The sequence below is a fragment of the Sciurus vulgaris genome (genome assembly GCF_902686455.1).
Source record: "Sciurus vulgaris genome assembly, chromosome: 4".
Classification (NCBI taxonomy): domain Eukaryota; kingdom Metazoa; phylum Chordata; class Mammalia; order Rodentia; family Sciuridae; genus Sciurus; species Sciurus vulgaris.
The window spans coordinates 57,870,949-57,888,814 of record NC_136464.1 but is presented as its reverse complement, the minus strand read 5'-3'; the positions used below and the strand labels follow the sequence as shown (position 1 = coordinate 57,888,814).

General features: G+C 35.8%; 1 protein-coding gene across 4 annotated transcripts in view; it reads left to right on the top strand.

Moving 5' to 3' along the window:
* VPS26A (VPS26 retromer complex component A) overlaps positions 1-14,359 on the top strand; it is a 35,843-nt gene extending 21,484 nt beyond the window's left edge. For 3 of the 4 annotated variants that reach the window (XM_079135808.1, XM_079135807.1, XM_079135809.1), the window contains 7 exons: positions 539-614; positions 1,809-1,965; positions 3,027-3,191; positions 5,094-5,200; positions 9,000-9,068; positions 10,754-10,896; positions 12,631-14,359. In XM_079135808.1, coding sequence (XP_078991934.1) covers positions 539-614; positions 1,809-1,965; positions 3,027-3,191; positions 5,094-5,200; positions 9,000-9,068; positions 10,754-10,896; positions 12,631-12,744 — 831 coding nt within the window. In that variant the 3' untranslated portion in view covers positions 12,745-14,359. The remainder of the gene's footprint in view (positions 1-538; positions 615-1,808; positions 1,966-3,026; positions 3,192-5,093; positions 5,201-8,999; positions 9,069-10,753; positions 10,897-12,630) is intronic. The other variant, XM_079135810.1, reaches the window with a different exon arrangement.
* Positions 14,360-17,866: the final 3,507 nt, after the last annotated feature.

Below are 17,866 nucleotides of genomic sequence, written 5' to 3'. Positions count from 1 at the left end.
TGAGACTATATATTTACCTCAGAATAAATGTAAGAAATCATTCATAATTTAGATTTTAATATGTTCTGATTTTAGGATGAATTGCAGACTGAGGGCAGTAAGCTCTACCTTTAATGTCAGGAAGCATAGTATATTCTTGGTTATAAGACACTGAAAGGAATCTTTTCGGTTAATTCTTGGAATAGTCATTATTTCACATTAAAATGCTATTATTAGTTTTAGAATTGTTCGGTTATTTGACCAGAAAATATATGTGAATAGTTGAATTTTCCCTTTCTTTGAGTCTTTTTGCATTTCTTCAGCAATAATGAGGGATTCCTTCCTAATAAAGCAGACACTTTTAAGTGTATGTGTAAGTAATAGGCTTATTAGGGATTGTGTATGAATAAATTACTCCTCCTTTGGTGCTTAAGGTCATCCTAATCTAGGTATGTGGTGGTATAAATGAATACCTGAAATATATATTGCATTCATCTGGAAGGAATCTAGGCCCACTCAAAGGACTGTTAACATCTCTTATAATTTCATGTTTTGGCAGGTAAACCTAGCCTTTAAGCAACCTGGAAAGAGGCTAGAGCACCAAGGAATTAGAATTGAATTTGTAGGTCAAATTGGTGAGTTTTAAAATAGTATTACTTTTTTTCTTTTGATAACTGAGTTTGAAGAGGGTTGGATTTGGCACTTAAATAGAGTTGAACTTTGTGGAAGGAAGGAATTGATTTTGCATAATAAAAGAGGACTTAATATATTAAATCAGTATGTTTCTTTTTATTGTATTAAATTATATTTGACTCATTCTGCCTGTATTATTGGCTTTCATTACTAAAAATTAATAGAATTATATAAACTACTAGCCTTGAAAAATCAATTGGTTGACTCATCAAAATTTCCATCTGTCTACATTTTCACCAACCTTACAACTACCAGCTTCGCCTTCATCTTTTTCATTTTCTAACTACCTATGCCATTTGTCTTCCTGACCGAGTGTGTATCTGTAGCCAGACTTACCTGTTAACAGAAAATCTCATGTGAAAAGGAAAGGAGTGATTTCTTCTTGACATAGATCAAGTTATGTACATTTCCATATGTATTTTAGAGACATTCTTGATTTAGTCAGGAGTTCAACTGTACATAAATCTTTGATACTGTAGATTCAGAAAAAAGAGGGGTAGGGGTATGGCTCAGTGGTACAGTGCTGGCCTAAGCATGTGCGAGACCCTGGGTTAAATCCCCAGTACCACAGGAAGAAAGGACAGTATGTCTTTTCAATACTGTGTACAAAGCTAGGTTTTAAATCTAGTTTTCTAAGTTTTACTGTGCATTTTTAAAGTATCAAAATTGGAATGGGTAGATAGTTATTTACATATACTGAATGAGATTGTACTTGAGGGGCAAGTCATAATAATTAACTGATAGTTGGTTTTATTCTTTTGTGTATTACAGTTTTATCAAGGTAATATATTTGTCCAAAACAAAACAACAAAACAGAATTTTTGCCTTAAAGGGAAGAAGTTCAAATAATTGCTGGTAATGTGTCAAACAGCTTTATATTGGGGGAAAGCCCTATCTGCATCAAAGGAATGAACTCATTTCTGATAGGAATTTTCATTGTACTATGCTTCTTGAATTTAGTTATGCCTAGGTGGAGCCATAATAATGGGGATGATAAAATTCAGATCATAATTCTGATTTATTAGAGACAAATCTGACAAATTCTTTTGGTAAAAATTATTTGCTTTGGAGGTAGAAGTTTGGGTTTTATTGAAATGGATATTAAACATAATATTTTGCTTTTCTAAATTTCTTAGAACTCTTCAATGACAAGAGTAATACTCATGAATTTGTAAACCTAGTGAAAGAACTAGCCTTACCTGGAGAACTGACTCAGAGCAGAAGTTATGATTTTGAATTTATGCAAGTTGAAAAGCCATATGAATCTTACATCGGTGCCAATGTCCGCTTAAGGTATGAATGTGCATTAGAGACTATAAAACTATAAGCAGAGTCAAAAATCAGAAAGTAATGGCTTTTGTTAATGTCTTACTTGAACCCCTAGTTATAATTCTGTACTGAAGATTTAAGATTTTCAAACATTCTGCACATTTTAGTTTGTCTGGCTAGTCCTGATCTGAAGAGCTTTTAAACATAGATTCAGAGAAACCATATGAAAAGTTTTAGTTATATACTTCCTTTGTGTGAATTATCTTTTAGGTACTTCATTTTTGTGTAAACCGAGTTACTCTTCAAATACATTCATTTTCTAATGAACTTTATTCAGTATATGGTTAAGAAGTGATCTGGAACCCTAAAGAGACTGACTTATCTTAAAGTACAAAAGAAGCAAATGGCAGAACTGAAGTAGGAACCGAGTTTTCTAAATTCCCAATCCCGTATCCTTTCCCTTCAGTAGGTCTTGCAAGCAGGTTGAGTGCCTCAGAGACCAGGGCAATTAAAGATACTAATCTGAAAGCAGTTCTAAGAACCTGCTTTTTTAGTTTAACTTGGCATTGTCCATCCAGTACTGGGTTTGACAGCCCAAATGTCAAACAGCAGTACCTTAACTAGAAAGAGATTAAAATTTAAAAAACAGTGATATGGAGAGATTTCTTTATATAGGTTTGATGATAGCCCTCCAAACTCATCTGAAAAGTATTTATTCTTAAAATTGAAGTGGGTATTTTTTTTTCATACTTGGGACAGTTTTTTGTTTTTGTTTTTAATTGAGGGATAGGGGTGTAGAAAAAAAAATATTTGGGCGGGCTGGGGAGATAGCTCAGTTGGTAGAGTGCTTGCCTTGCAAACACAGGGTCCTGGGTTTGATCCCTAGCACTGCAAAAAAAAAAAAAAAAAAAAAAGAAAGAAAGAAAAAAGAAAAAAATTGGGATGCATTCATAAGGCATTTACAAAATGTGGTAAGTTGACCCCAAAGGAGTTCCAACAAAGAAAAAATTGAGTTAATGTTTGCATATTTAGAATATTTGAATTTATCATAGGTAGTTTACCTATTTCTTTCATTAACTTTATAGGTATTTTCTTAAGGTGACAATAGTGAGAAGACTGACAGACTTGGTGAAAGAGTATGATCTCATTGTTCACCAGCTTGCCACCTATCCTGATGTTAACAACTCTATTAAGATGGAAGTGGGCATTGAAGATTGTCTGCATATAGAGTTTGAATACAATAAGTCAAAGTAAGTACCTTTCGCAGTTAAATATTCAGGGAAAATTTAAAAATAAGTTTTTCTGGTCTTTGTAAATTGATCACCGTTAGGATAGAATTGACATTAATCTGATGTTAGTAGACTAATAATCTCTGAGCTACAAGAAACTTGAGGAGTTTGGTATGGTTTGCACCCCAGGGAAAATATCTTTCATATTCTATTCCTGATAAGATTGCTTGATCATTTTATGTAGAGGATCTCACTATCTCAGAGGGTAGTCAGTCTCATTTGTCTGTAAAACTTACTGACTTGATATCACTTCATCCTGGCCATCTGTTTAAAATGAAACAAAAATCCCTTTTTTCTGACTACATACATAGTACATTTTCATTAATGAAAATTTGGAGAATATAAAAAGGGAAAGGAAATAAAAATGTCATATATTTTCAATTTTACTATTTAACCACTAATATTCTTTTTGTGTGTCTTTTTGTGGGTTGGTGTATATATCTATATATTTCCAAAATGGGTTCATATTTGTTGTTTAATACCTTTTTAAATTCTGTTATGGAAGATTTCGAACAATGCTAAAGTGCATGAGCATTATACTGAATAATATAAAGAATCTTCACATACCCATTGCCCAACTCCAGCAGTTACCAGCTGCTTTGTTTTGTCTGTATTTAGCTCCCACACTTCCCATAGATTATATTGAAACAAATTCTAGACATATAATTTAGTCTACAAAAATTATGTATTATTTTAGTATAACTATAATACTATTTAAAAATATCAACTCCTTAATATTTTAATGAATCTAGTCAGCATTCACATAACCCTAGTTGACTTATAAGTATCTCTTTTCACAGTTTATTCAAATCAGTGTCCAAACAAGATCTACACATTTTATTTGATTTTTGATTCTTAAATCTCATAATTTTATATTTTTCCTGTTTCTTCATTAAAGTTTTAATTTGTTGAAGAAATGGATGACTTGTTTTACCTCTCTCCTAGATACTATTCTCTTACATAATTTCTTATTAGTTGTCACTTCCAGGTTTATATTACTTTACATATGTGTCTACAGAATCTTAAACTGTTGATAAAATTATCAGATAGTTGGAAACCTAAACACTTGTCACTTGAGTTTATTTCAGACTTATAGTTGCATTAATCGATTCCTAGGACATTATTTTGAGATCCAAACCTGGGAGGAGGCTAAAAAGTCCTCTGGCTGTTGTAGGGATTCCCAGATTTGTTAGCACATCATTTCAAAGAAATTGGCAAGGGTCTTTGGTTATTAAGTAATATGTAACAAACTTAATCTGTGGACCTAGCCCCAGTTAATCCCTCTTTGAGGCCAGATTTGTTAGCTGCATTATTCTAGCATTTATAATGACACTGTTATATAGAGCTTTTAATGTTGAAAATGTCTTCAGCTGGGTGCAGTGGCACACATCTGTAATCCCACTGACTGGGGAAGCTGAGGCAGGAGGATCGCAAGCTTGAGGCCAGTCTGTGCAACTTAAGCAAGACCCTGTCTCAAAATTAAAAAATAGAAAGGTTTGGGTCAGTGGTAGAATGGCTCAGTCAATAAAATGAAAATATCTTCATTCATTTGAAATAGGTATTTCAAGCATAAAGAGTTTAATTTTCCATTTAGTTAACTGCTTAGGTTCTCTAAGCAAGAAGTCCTAAATAGAACCAATAGTTCATCAGGCTAATTGTTCCCTCCGAGGTATGGAAGGTCAAGTAGAAGTTTGATAACATATTTACATAGTGAAATGAAAAGGAACATGAAACAGTATGAATAGTCAAAATGATATTCTTAAAGTTATTATTCCTAAAGATACCTATTAAAGCCTTCTATGACTTACTTCACTCTTATTTTTAAAACATACTTAGTAAGTGATATGTCTTCTTTCCCAATAGGTATCATTTAAAGGATGTGATTGTTGGGAAAATTTACTTCTTATTGGTAAGAATAAAAATACAACACATGGAGTTACAGCTGATTAAAAAAGAGATCACAGGAATTGGTAAGTCGAAGAAAGTATTTGAATTAAAATTCCTTCTTTTAATTGAAAATTTAGAAATCTTGAAATTTTATTTCCACATAAAATCAACTTGATATCCACATTGGAAACTGACTTTGCTGCTTAATATTGATGCCCAAAAGTAACCCATTTAATGCTTTTTTTAAAAACTGATTTTTGAGCTGGGTGCAGTGATGTGCATCTTTAGTAGGCCCACCTATTCTGAAGACTGAAGCAGGAGAATCTTTGAGCCTAGGAGTTCAAGGCCAGCCAGAATCATGTAGCAAGACCACATCTCTTAAAAATAAATAAATAAAAAATTGAATAGGTGACAATTTCACATTGCTTAAAAAGCATAAAAGACTATAGATAGCCAGGCATAGTGGCACATGACTATAATCCTAATGACTGGGGCATTTGTTGCAGAAAGATCAGAAGTTCAAGACCAGCATCAGCAATTTAGCAAGAACCTGTTTCAAAAAATAAAAAAGGACTGGGGGTGTGGTTCAGTGGTAAAGCACCTCCTGGGTTCAATCCCCAGTACCAAAAAAAGAAAGAGGGCTGGAGATGTACCTCAGTGGTTGCCTGTCTTGTATGAGGTCCTGGATTCAGTCCTTGGTACCAAAAAAAAAAAAAAAAAAAAAAAAGGTAAAAACTATCTTATTTCAGTACCTATGTTATTAATAGGTAATGCATTTATAAGTTTTAAAATTCTAGGAGCTGGGCATAACAGCACGCTCCTGTAGTGCCAGCTACTTGGAAAGCTGAGGAAGGAGGATTACGTGAGCCCAGGAGTTCAGGGCCAACCTGGGAAACGACCGTGTCTTTTTTGGTAAGAGGTGGAAGATTTATACAACCTAAAGAGAAAGCAGAGTGTGAGACCCTGTCTCTTTAAAAAAAAAAAAAAAAAAAAGTCTGATGGTCAAAATTATAAATACCTGTGATTTTTTTTTTTTTTTTTTTTTGGACTGTAGATGGGCACAATACCTTTTTAAAAAATTTTTTTAAAATTTTTATGTGGTGCCAAGGATTGAACCCAGTACCTCACACATGCTAGGCAAACGCTGTACCACTCAGCCATAACCGCAGCCCATATCTGTGATTTCTTAATCTCCTTTTTTCCACATGCTAGTAAAAAGGTAAAGTGATTTTAAGATATTAAAACACAACTTGAGCCAGGAGTGGTGGTGCTCACCTGTAATCCCAGTGCCTCAGGAGGACTGCAAGTTCAGAGCCAGCCTCAGCAACTTAATAAGGCCCTAGGCACATTAGCGAGACCCTGTCTGAATATAAAAAACAAAATAGGCTAGGAATATGGAAAAAAAAAGAACCAAACAAAAACCCAACAACAACAAAAAGCACAACTTGAGGTTCTCATTTATTGATTAAAAAGTTGTTTAAACTTTTTTTTTAAATTATGTTCTAATATAAAAAATTGTATTTTTTTATACTGAGGGATTGAACCCAGGGAGAGCTTTACCACTGAGTAGCATTCCTAGTCCTTTGAGTCAGGGCCTTGCTAAATTGCTGAGACTGACCTTGAACTTCGAATCCTCCTGCCTCAGCCTACTGAGTCATTGGGATTACGTGTGAGCCACCACTCCCAGCAATTACAGAAAAATCTTAAATGAGGCATTGTTCCCTGGTCCAGCTCTTCACTCTCTGCAGCCACCTCTTCTGCTGTGGACTATGGCAAGTTTTTTGCCGGAGTCTCTGAATTCTAGTTTCCTTTTAACCCACTGCATCAGATCACTAATGTGCCCCACCAAGTCAGAGGTTGCCAAGGAACTAGCTCTGAGACCACCACCAAGGACTTAAAAGGAGGAAGTCATGGAAAAGGCAACTAACGGAAGAGATGCCCTGCTAATGGGAAAGCTAATGAGGAAAAGAGGGAGCAGGAGGCTGACAATGAGGTAGAGGAAGAGGATGGAGAGATGAAGATGAGGAGACCATGGCAGCTACCAGCAAACGGATAGCTGAAGATGACAAGGATAATGATGTTGATACCAAGAAGCAGAAGCCTGATGAGAATGACTAGACAGCAAAAAATGAAAAGTTAAACTAAAAAAAATCACCATGACTTATTCACCCTCCACTTTCCATCTCAGAATCTAAACATGGTCACCTTTGAGTAGAGAGGTGCTCCTGCCTGCCCACCTTGGGCACCACCTGCAGATGACACACTCTCTACCACCCAACCAAAACCACAAAGTGACTTTACAAGAGGGGAGGAGGGAAAAACATCAAGGCCCTGTATTTTTTTCTTAAAAGTACTTTAAAAAGGGAAATTTGTATTTTTTATTTACATTTTAATTTTTGTGCATATTGTTAGGGGTCAGCCATTTTTAATGATCTTGGATAAACGAGCATTTGGAGTGTTTTCTGTCCTACTTCTGATTTTACTTCTCGTGGTGTGACCATTATAATCTCAAAGGAGAAAACAACAATAGAAAAAACTTATTTTTTTGTACCAGGGTTGACCAAGGGGCGCTTAACCACTGAGCCACATCCCTGTCCCTTTTTTTATATTTTATCTAGAGATAGGGTCTTGCTAAGTTGCTTTGTGCTTTGCTAAGTTGCTGAGGCTGACTTTAAACTTGTGATCCTCCTGCCTCAGCCTTCCAAGCCACTGGGATTGCAGGCTTGTGCCACCCCGAGCATTCCAGTAACTTTTTTGTGTATGTACTTTGACTGTACTATAAGTAGTTGGTTTGTATGAGATAGTTAAAAAGGCCAAAGATAAAAAAGGTTTCTTTTTTTCCCTCTTTTTTCGTTTTTGAAGTTGCTGTTTATTTTTTGGCCTGTCTGATGTGTGTGTGAAACAGTGTCGTCCAACAATAAATCAGAATTTTAAAAAAAGAATCATTGTATGTTTGATGTAGGTTTTTTTGTAGTACTAGGGAATGAACCCAGTACCTCACACATGCTGGACAAGTGCTCTACTACTGAGCTATACCCTCACAGTCCTTGGCATAATTTTCTTGCTTAACATACCATTGACTTAAAAAAAAAAAAATTCTGAGTTCACATAATTTCTTAGAACAAGACTCTCAAAATTTATGTGTGTAGGTCAGTCAAATATTCTTTCCTCCCTCTCCCCAAGTATTGGTGATTGATTCCAGAGGCACTCTATCCTGAGTTATATCCCTAGGCCTTTTTATTTATTTTTTATTTTCTTATTTATATTTTATTTAGAGACAGGTTCTTGCTGAATTGCTTAGGGCCTTACTAAATTGCTGAGGCTGACTTTGAACTCACGATCCTCCTATCTCAACTTCATGAGCTGCAGGGATTACAGGCGTGCACCATCTGGGTGCTTATTTATTATTTTGAGACAGTGTCTTGCTAAGTTGCCAAGGCTGACCTCAAACTTGTGATCCTCCTGCCTCAGCCTCTGGGAGTTGCTGGGATTACAGGTGTGGGCATTGCACATAGCATATGTGTTAGTCAGGTATTCTGTCTCCCTGAGAAGACAATTTAGGAGTTGCAGAGAAAACTAACCTGTAATGGTTTATTCTGGTGCATATTGCTAATTCCTGCTTTAGCACATATTAGAAATGATAGGAGGAACCATGAGAAAAGTCTTTCTGAACTGCATGTTATTTTTGGGAAAGGAGGAGTGAAACAGTTGAGTGATTATGTTAAGAGTAGATTAAGAACTAGAAAAGAATGATGAACATTTTCACAAAATGGGAAGGAAAAATAATAGTAAAATAACATGGTTGGAAATAGGAAGAAGGTATAAGACTGGAAATTACATTTTAAAGTATTTAAATTAACGCTATTTACATTATTGCACCAGGACCCAGTACTACAACAGAAACAGAAACAATCGCCAAATATGAAATAATGGATGGTGCACCAGTAAAAGGTAACAACACTCTTTACATTTACTTCTGTGTAGGGCAAGCAAGCATGCTCTTGTCAGTTTAGTTTGTGAGTATTCGTTCATTATAAAAGTATTTTATGAATTCTTTTTCCCACATTTTTATTGGTGCATTATAATTGTACATACTGATGGGATTTCTTGTTATAGTATGAATTCTTAAAATGGTTCTTATGATTTTTTTTTTTTTAAGGATCTCTCTGTGTAGCTGCTGAGAAGACTAATAGTACTTCCTAGTCTGAAATAAATTTGGTTAAATATTTCACTCAGTTCAAATTTAGAATTCAGGAGAGACAGTTTTGTGTATCTCTTTTCTGGTTTTGAACTTGTAATTTTTTTTTGTTTTCTGTTGTAGTAGTTCATCTTTGAACTATTTTATTCTCACATTGACCATAGTAGACGCAGTATAACTGAGCAATAATTCCTGTCAGATTTTGGAGTCATTATATCCTCTAAGAAGAAAAGCATTTCCCTTACTAGATAACCTCCAGTGTCTGAGACAATGAAGCCAGTATTTATTATTTTAAATTTATGTCTGAATTTTTCTCACCTTGGAATTACTCAAAAGATAGCTACCATTTATGGAATGCAGGTTGTAGATGAGGCATTGTGAGTGAGGTGCTTTAAAGCTCCCTACCACTGTTCAAGTTAGGTACTTGTATATTGTATTTTACAGATGAAACTAAGGTGCAGAGGTTCAAAAGCTTACTAAAGGTGATAGAGCTAATCATTGCAGGAGAGGTTTTTTAACCCAGACCTTGACTCTAAAGCCCATGTGTTTGTATTCATGTTATGTAGCATTACTTGCAGCCATACATTTTTATGAAGTGATGGATTTTGTATCTTTTAACAAATAAATGTGCATGAGAAAACATTACATAAAATATTAAAAAGAGAACAGGCAAATAATTACTGTCCTTAGGAAAATAGAAACCATGTAAGCTTTTTGGTAATGAAGGCATGTTGTGATTCTATACTTTTTTTTTTTTTTTTTTTTTGGTGCTGGGGATTGAACCCAGGGCCTTGTGCTTGCAAGGCAAGCACTCTACCAACTGAGCCATCTCCCCAGCCCCTCTGTACATGTTTGTTTTGGACGGATTAGTAGAAAGCTTTTAACATTTTACACATGGTTAGAAATTAGGGTAAACTTTGTGAAAGCAGAAAAATAACTACACTACTGGTTGGCACTGTTCTAAACTCTTTGTATATTTTAACCCACTTAGCTTGTATAAATTCCCTATTAGAGGAGTATTGTTATTCTCCATTTCACAATGAGGAATGTGAAACAGGAGAATTAAATCCCAGAAGCCAAGGTCATACAGCCAGTAAGTGGTGGAATTGAGATTTGACATAGGCATTTTGACTCTAGAGCACTGATTCTGATCAAGGGGCAACTTTGTCCTCTAAGTGACATTTGGTATTGTCTGGAGACATTTTTAGCTGTCACAGTTGGGGAGTGCTCCTGGCTTTTGGAGGGTAGAGGCCAGGGATCCTGTCAAGTACATAGGATCTCCCCACAACAAAGACTTATCCAGCCTCCACTGTCAGTAGTGCCTAATGCTGCATCTCATGAGGAACTGAAGCATTAGTGTCTACCCTGTAATGCTTAGTCCTAGGTTTTATGTGACTAATCATCTTTTAGAATTAAATGGAAATTGCTTTTATTTCAGGTGAATCCATTCCAATAAGACTATTTTTAGCAGGCTATGATCCAACACCAACAATGAGAGATGTGAACAAAAAATTTTCAGTAAGGTACTTCTTGAATCTAGTGCTTGTTGATGAGGAAGACAGAAGGTACTTCAAACAGCAGGTATGGTGCCACCCAGACTAGTCATTTTAGATGTAAAATCACCTAGAAAGCACTCTCTTTTTGAAAAAGCAAGTGGGGGATGGTGTTTCTAAATAAGTGAAAACACTAAGGGTTTAATAAATAGTAGGTATTGTGATAGATCTCTCAGTCATTCTGCAGGACTCTGAAATGAGCTGTAATTTTTCGAAACTTCTCTTTTTTCTCTTAAAAGCTTCTTTAAAAATAGAAGCAATACAGCAGTACTTGTTTAAAAAAAAAAAAACAAAAAACAGGCAATTAAGAACAAAGAATGAAGTAGAGGCCAACAAAACTTCCACCACCATTGTGATTAATTTTCTAGTTAAATTTTTGTGTTTTTAGATCATATTACACACTTTTTAAAAATCAATAGATTCTTGAATATCTTTCTTTTATCAATAATTATAAATCTCCATGGTCTTTTTTTTTTTTTTTTGGTGGTGGTACTGGGGACTGAACCCAGGGCTTTACCCGTACTAGGCAAGTGCTCTACTACTCAGCTACATCCCTATCCCTTTATTTTAAGATAGGGTTTTGCTAAGTTTTCCAGGCTAATCTTGAATTTATGATCCTCCTATCTCAGCCTCCTGCGCCTAGGTCATTTTTTTAAATTTTCTTTTTGTATTGGGAATTGAACCCAGAGGCCCTTAACCACTGAGCCGCCACCATTTTATTTTTTATTTTGAGGGAGGGACTCCCTGAGTTGCTTAGGGCTTGCTAAGTTGCTGAGACTGGCTTTGAATTGGTGATCCTCCTCCCTCAGCCTCCAGAGTTGTTGGGATTACAGCCATGCACCACCATGACCAGCTTGGTCACTTAGGAAGGTTGTTCTCATACACACACACACAGGCTGGTCATCACTTGATGAAGCAAATTATGTTAGGAATTGGTTAGAGTTAGGATATAGGTAGGCAGAGTAACAGGGATTTGATTATGTAGGGGAAACTCTAGAGTATTTGGAGTGCATTATAGGTAGAGAATGATTAATTTTACTGGTAGAGAAGAAGTATGTATGGAGGGAAGCTGGTAGTGTTAGTAAGTTAGATTCAGGTTATGGAGGGTCCTGAATATATGTGTTTGGAGATTTATCCTGGAGGTACTGAAAACAGTTGAAGAGCAATTCAAGCAATGTTTTACAGGATTAATCTGGTAGTGATATATGAAGGATGAATTAGAAAGGGTTCTTAGGCTAGAGCCATCTATAAGGAATTTGGTTTAGTGTCTAAGGTGGAAATGACAAGAGTTTGAACTTGGATGAAGGCAGTAGAACAAGAAGAAGGGCTAGATTTTAGGACTTACTTTATTTTTTAAAAATATTTTTTGTAGATGGACACAATACCTTTATTTTGTTTGTTTATTTATTTATTTTAATGTGATGCTGGGAATTAAACCCAGTTGCCTCACGCGTGCTAGGCAAGTGCTCTACCACTGAATGATAACCCCAGCTCAATTTTTGGACTTTGTTTAAAGCAGTAATAGCCAGAACTTTGTTCCAGATTGGATTGGAGGTGTTGGGTCTGGGTGCTGGTGCTGGGAGCAGGGAGGCATAAGGGGCAGTCCAAGATTAGAATCAGAAGAAAGTGGCTCAGTCAGGAAAGATGATGGCTTTTGTAGGGGAGAATTTAATTGTGTTAAAATTGAAGTTGTAGTCAGTATTTCCACAGTGAAAATTTAAGGCATAATTAATTTGTTGTTATCTTGCACTTATTTTTCTAGGAAATCATCTTGTGGAGAAAAGCCCCTGAAAAACTGAGGAAACAAAGAACGAACTTTCACCAGCGATTTGAGTCTCCAGAATCGCAAGCATCTGCTGAACAGCCTGAAATGTGAACTGAATAGGAGAAAAAAAGAAAAACAAAAAACTGTAACTGTTGAGATTAAGTTCAGCAGGTTAAAGATGGTTGTGGCGTGTAGGGGTAGGGGCGGGGGGAGGGGAGCCAAAACTCCATACATAATAGTCTTCCTTTATCTTACAGTGCTGCATTTATTTTACAGTATAACTAAATGTACCTACATTTTAAAAAGTGCTTCTTTGAAACACTGGAGATTTCTTACGCTGCCCTTTTTTTTTTAAACTGCACACTTTGATGATAAGCACTCAGACATGCATCAGCATAAACATTAAAGATTTTCATGCAGGTAGGCTGGGATTTGTAATTTTGCTTTCTTTCTGCATAATGTTGATTATAAATCATTTTCTCCTTCATTTTTCTTTCATGCTAATGATTACCTCTTATTCTCTCCATGCAAAAAATGAAATATTTTGTGTTCACATAAAACTAGAAAACCTGAGTAGCCCTTACACCCTACAGAGACTTAAAATCTTAAAATAGAGCATCTTGGTATTTTTGAGAATTCCATTTGTTTTTACATATGTATTTGAGAAATGTATAGAGTGTTTCATTTTAGGTGTTTCTGGGTCTACAATTTCATGGCTTCCTGTGTTTTATCCTCTTTGAAGTCTTCATGGTATGAATGTAAAATTTTTTCCTAAGCGGGGATGATGTGGCTTTTCATTTTGGTCCTTTTGCCCCACCGCCTCATATTAAGTAACCATTTTGCTACAACTTTCTAGCAGTACTACCATATGTGTTCTGCAGTGTGGAGCTGACATATGTTGGCATTTTAGAACTTGCTAAAACTATATGATTTTTCCATAAATACTTTGAAACATATGTGTATGTATTTTTTTTAAATTTAAGGAGTCTTTTTGCCACATTTATGCAAATCATTTTCTTGACTTTACAAATTTATTCTTTTCACTTTTCAGTGGAAAATTTGGGGGACTCAGGAGGAACTTGTGAAGCATGTAGCTAACCCAGATATGCATAACTTCATGTTTGTTAAACTGGAGCTTTGGCTAGTTCAGACTCCATTAAATTTCTCCAGTCTGTTTTAATATTTTTTAAACACTAAAGTCATTTGTTCAACATCTCTTAATGAAAGGTTGCAGTCATCTGATCATTTGCATGGGGTCTGATCTCAAATACACTAAACGTGGAGTGTGGGAACCAAAACAAAGCCTGCTACCTGAAAACTATTTTCATTGGTTTTTGTACCAATATTTAAAACTACTTCAGTGCAAGTTTTGTCAGTTAACCTTACTTTATGAGTAAGCTAAATAACCCAAATTACATTTCTTTAAACCTGTTTTACTACTATGGCACTTTGATAAAATGGTCAGTAACCAACTTATTTACTGACCAAAGGTTCCATGTACCATGTGCTGGAGCATCTATTTTAAATGTGGATATCTATGAATGGTAATATTTTCCTTCATGTAAGTGCCTGTTCAGAGTTTCAAAATTTAAAAATGCCAAATATTTTCATGGTCACTTGCATGTAGTAATCTAGAAAATATTCAAAGAGATTTTGAAAACCAATTGTATTTAACCAACCTCAAATTGTGCAACCATGATGTATAATAAAGAATTTGAAACAGAAACTGAGATTGCAATTTATTAAAACAGCTCTAGGGGCTGGGGTTGTAGTCAGTGGTAGAGCTCTTGCCTACCATGTATGAGGCACTGGGTTCCTCAGCACCACATAAAAATAAGTAAAATAAAGGTATTGTGTCCATCTACAACTAAGAAAAAATTTTAATTAAATAAACCTCTATTCTCAGTCTTCTCATTGTTACATTTAATGCTGAAGATAGGATTGCTCAGTAGTTTAGGAAGCTACAGAGTGACAAGTTTTCATAAGTAATATCAGTTTTGGTTTTACATAGTTATAAAAGGCTTTAAATTAAATTGACTTAAAATACTGTCATATACAAGATGCTTATTCACTTTGCTGGAGACTTTTTGTTGTAATAACCAACTTGAAAAATAATCTAAATTCAATATTTGATGATTGTAGTCAAAAGTGGCCAGTACCTGGGCTTGGTAGAGCACACCTATAATCCTAATAGTTCAGGAGGCTGAGGTAGGGGGATCACAAGTTCAAGGCCAGCCTCAGGAACTTAGTGAGGCCCTAAGCAACTTAGACCGTGTCTCAGAATAAAAAAAGGGCTGGCAATGTAACTCTGGTAGAGTATTCCTGGGTTCAATCCCCAGTTAACCCTCCCCCCCAAAAAAAGTCATCAGCTAGAAATAATAAACTGAAAAAGAAATGTTTTTAATAAGGAATATAATGCCTAATTACTAGTTCAGTGATTCTCAATTATGGCTGTACGTTAGAATCATCTTAGTAGCTTTTAAAAATAACCATGGTTGCTAGGCACAATGGTGCAGCAAGCAGCTCTGGAGGCTGAGGCAGGAGGATCGTGAATTCAAAGCCAGCCTCACCAAATCTAAGTCCTAAGCAACTTAGTGAGACCCTGTCTCTAACTAAAATATAAAAAAGAGCTGGGGGTGTGGCTCAGCGGTTAGGCACCCCTGGGTTCAATCTCTGGTACTTAAATAAATAAATATATTTTAAAAAATAAACCATGGCCAGAACTCACTCAGACTTTTAAAATCAGAACCTCAGGGTCTAGGACATTAAAAAAAAAAAAAAAAAAAGATACCGAGTGTTGAGAAACACTGATCTAAACCCTTCAAGTGTTCAAGTGGTTATTTCTCTTAGTAAGTACTGAAAAATTTTCTTTTGATATAATTGGGGACACTTTTCCTCTGCATTCTTACTCTAAATGCTTGGAGACGTGCATTAAATTGACAAAATGTACAAAAGAAAGAACCCATTTAATGAGAGTTCACCAAAATGTGATTCAAAGAAGGGGGTAGGAATGCCTTATCAAAATAATTTTTATGCCTCAGATGCATATTTTGGACCCCTTCAATATGGATCTAGTAGTTGGAATACTCAATTCTAATTACAGTTTGAGAAGTTCTTTGCTATTCCATTTATATTCAATTCAATCTCTTGAGTATGCATAATGACACCCTCCAGTGATTTATACCAGTCAGTACAAGAACTTGACATTTTAAGTTTCAAACCACATATAAGAGCATATTGAAAATGTGCATCCTTAAATACAACCCTATTTTTAAGGCTTGGGGTCCTGTAAGCCTGATTCTATGTCACTCCCTTACCCATAATCTTTTAGAGCCTGAGTTACATCCAGGATAAAGTTCAAATTCCACATTGCAGAACACACCTTCAGCTGCAGATATGCCAGACTTCTTGGAGACTGCCCACCCTCCTCCCTGAATGCCAGCTAAGTTTTAGTAAGGCTGTCCTGGCAAATCTTGCCTGACCCCATCTCCATCTCCAAGTCAAAGAGTTGTCCCTTTGTTCTGCCAAGACATACTCTGCATCCCTCTGAGACAACACTTAAAACATTTTAATGGTTTAATTCTGTGGATTTTAACTCTTGAGGGCTCATGCTGTTTTGTCTTGGTGTACTCTGTTAATAAAAATGTTTGAATAAAGGATGAGCCTTATTACAGATTATAAAATTAAAAGTGCTCACCTTCAGGAAAAATATGGGTCCAGTATATAATAAAATTATGAATAAGAGCTATTTTTCTCTGTTAGAATAAAGGAATGAACTGGGTTCTCTAGCAGTGTTACCAGGTCCTAAAGAGAAAGACAGCAGAGCAGGACCTTGTGGGTACTTTGTAGAAATTTCTACAAACATCTGGTGGGTAGCCCCCCAGGTGTGGGGAAGTGAACCAAATAGCCTGTAAGACTCCCTTCCTGCTCTACACCAGGATTCAATCAATAAATCTTAAAAATTCACTTAGGATAAACAGTTATGTATAGTCTTTATGCTAAGAAAATACAAGAAACTTCAAATTCCAGAATTTTATAAGCAATATGTGAAGAGCAGGAATCTACAGGATGTGCTTTTTGAGGTCTTCAATACCAGGTTTTGTTAATAGGAAAGGCAAAAAGAAAAACTTATTTCCTACTAGCTGGGTTATCTTCTTCCTCTCCCATTTATTTGTGTTCATGCATGTATTCAGCACGTTTACAAAGGATGTTAGTGCATTCTCATTTGCCTTACCCTGAAGGAATTAAAATTCACAGAGTAGTGCGTCTCAAAGCAGAGGCCCCTAGACCAGCAGAGTTGCATCACCTGGAAATGTTAGAAATGCAAACTCTTGAACCCCAATCTAGACCTGCTGGATCAGAAACTTCAGAGGTGGGCTCAACAATCTTTAAAACAAGCTTTCCTAGACTGATGCACCCTAATGTTTGAAAACCACTAGTCTAGAGATACATTCAAAATTTTAGTGCTATGGTAGAGGTCATACTAGATCCCTATGATGTATTAGAGAAGTATCCAACGTGTTTAGACCTGCAGAGGTGACAGACAGTGGCATAACAGATGTGTACTTCTGGCATGAATAGAATGGTAGCTGTGTGCTAAAAGAGATGAGGCTAGAAGAGGCATATAGAGAGAACCAATTCAGGTCAGCTTGGGTGCTATACAAATGAACACAGTGTGGGCTTTATATGAACACTTAAATTGAGAATCACTGAAGGATTTTAAAAACCAGATTAGTATTTTCAAAAGAGTGTATGAAGGCTCTGCCAAATATGGAAGGAAGCTTGATAAAGACATCAGTCATAATGGTCATTCATTCAACAAGCAAAACATCTGGAGGTTTAACATCTGCTTGTCTGGAATATGAAGACTAAAAGGAACAACATCACTCTGGCTTCAGTTAATATGTGCTAAGTGTTGGTTATGCATACTTAGTGCTAGCAATATCTCCCCAAGGAGAATGACACCTTTCTATTTTGTAAAGGCAAAATTTTATGCTCTTCATTTAATGTTTACAGCAGAATTCCATGCATGAATGACGAGAAAAACATGTATATATTATCATAAAACTCTGGCTACACTTTATACCTGCAAAGAGGTACAAAGTTACAGTTAAAATAATTTTGAGAATTTGAACAAATTCTGGTCCAATAATTAGTATCCTATTCCTGTCCAAAAAGAACAATGGTTTGGAATGATATTGGAACAACCCCCCCACCAAAACACCCCCCAAAA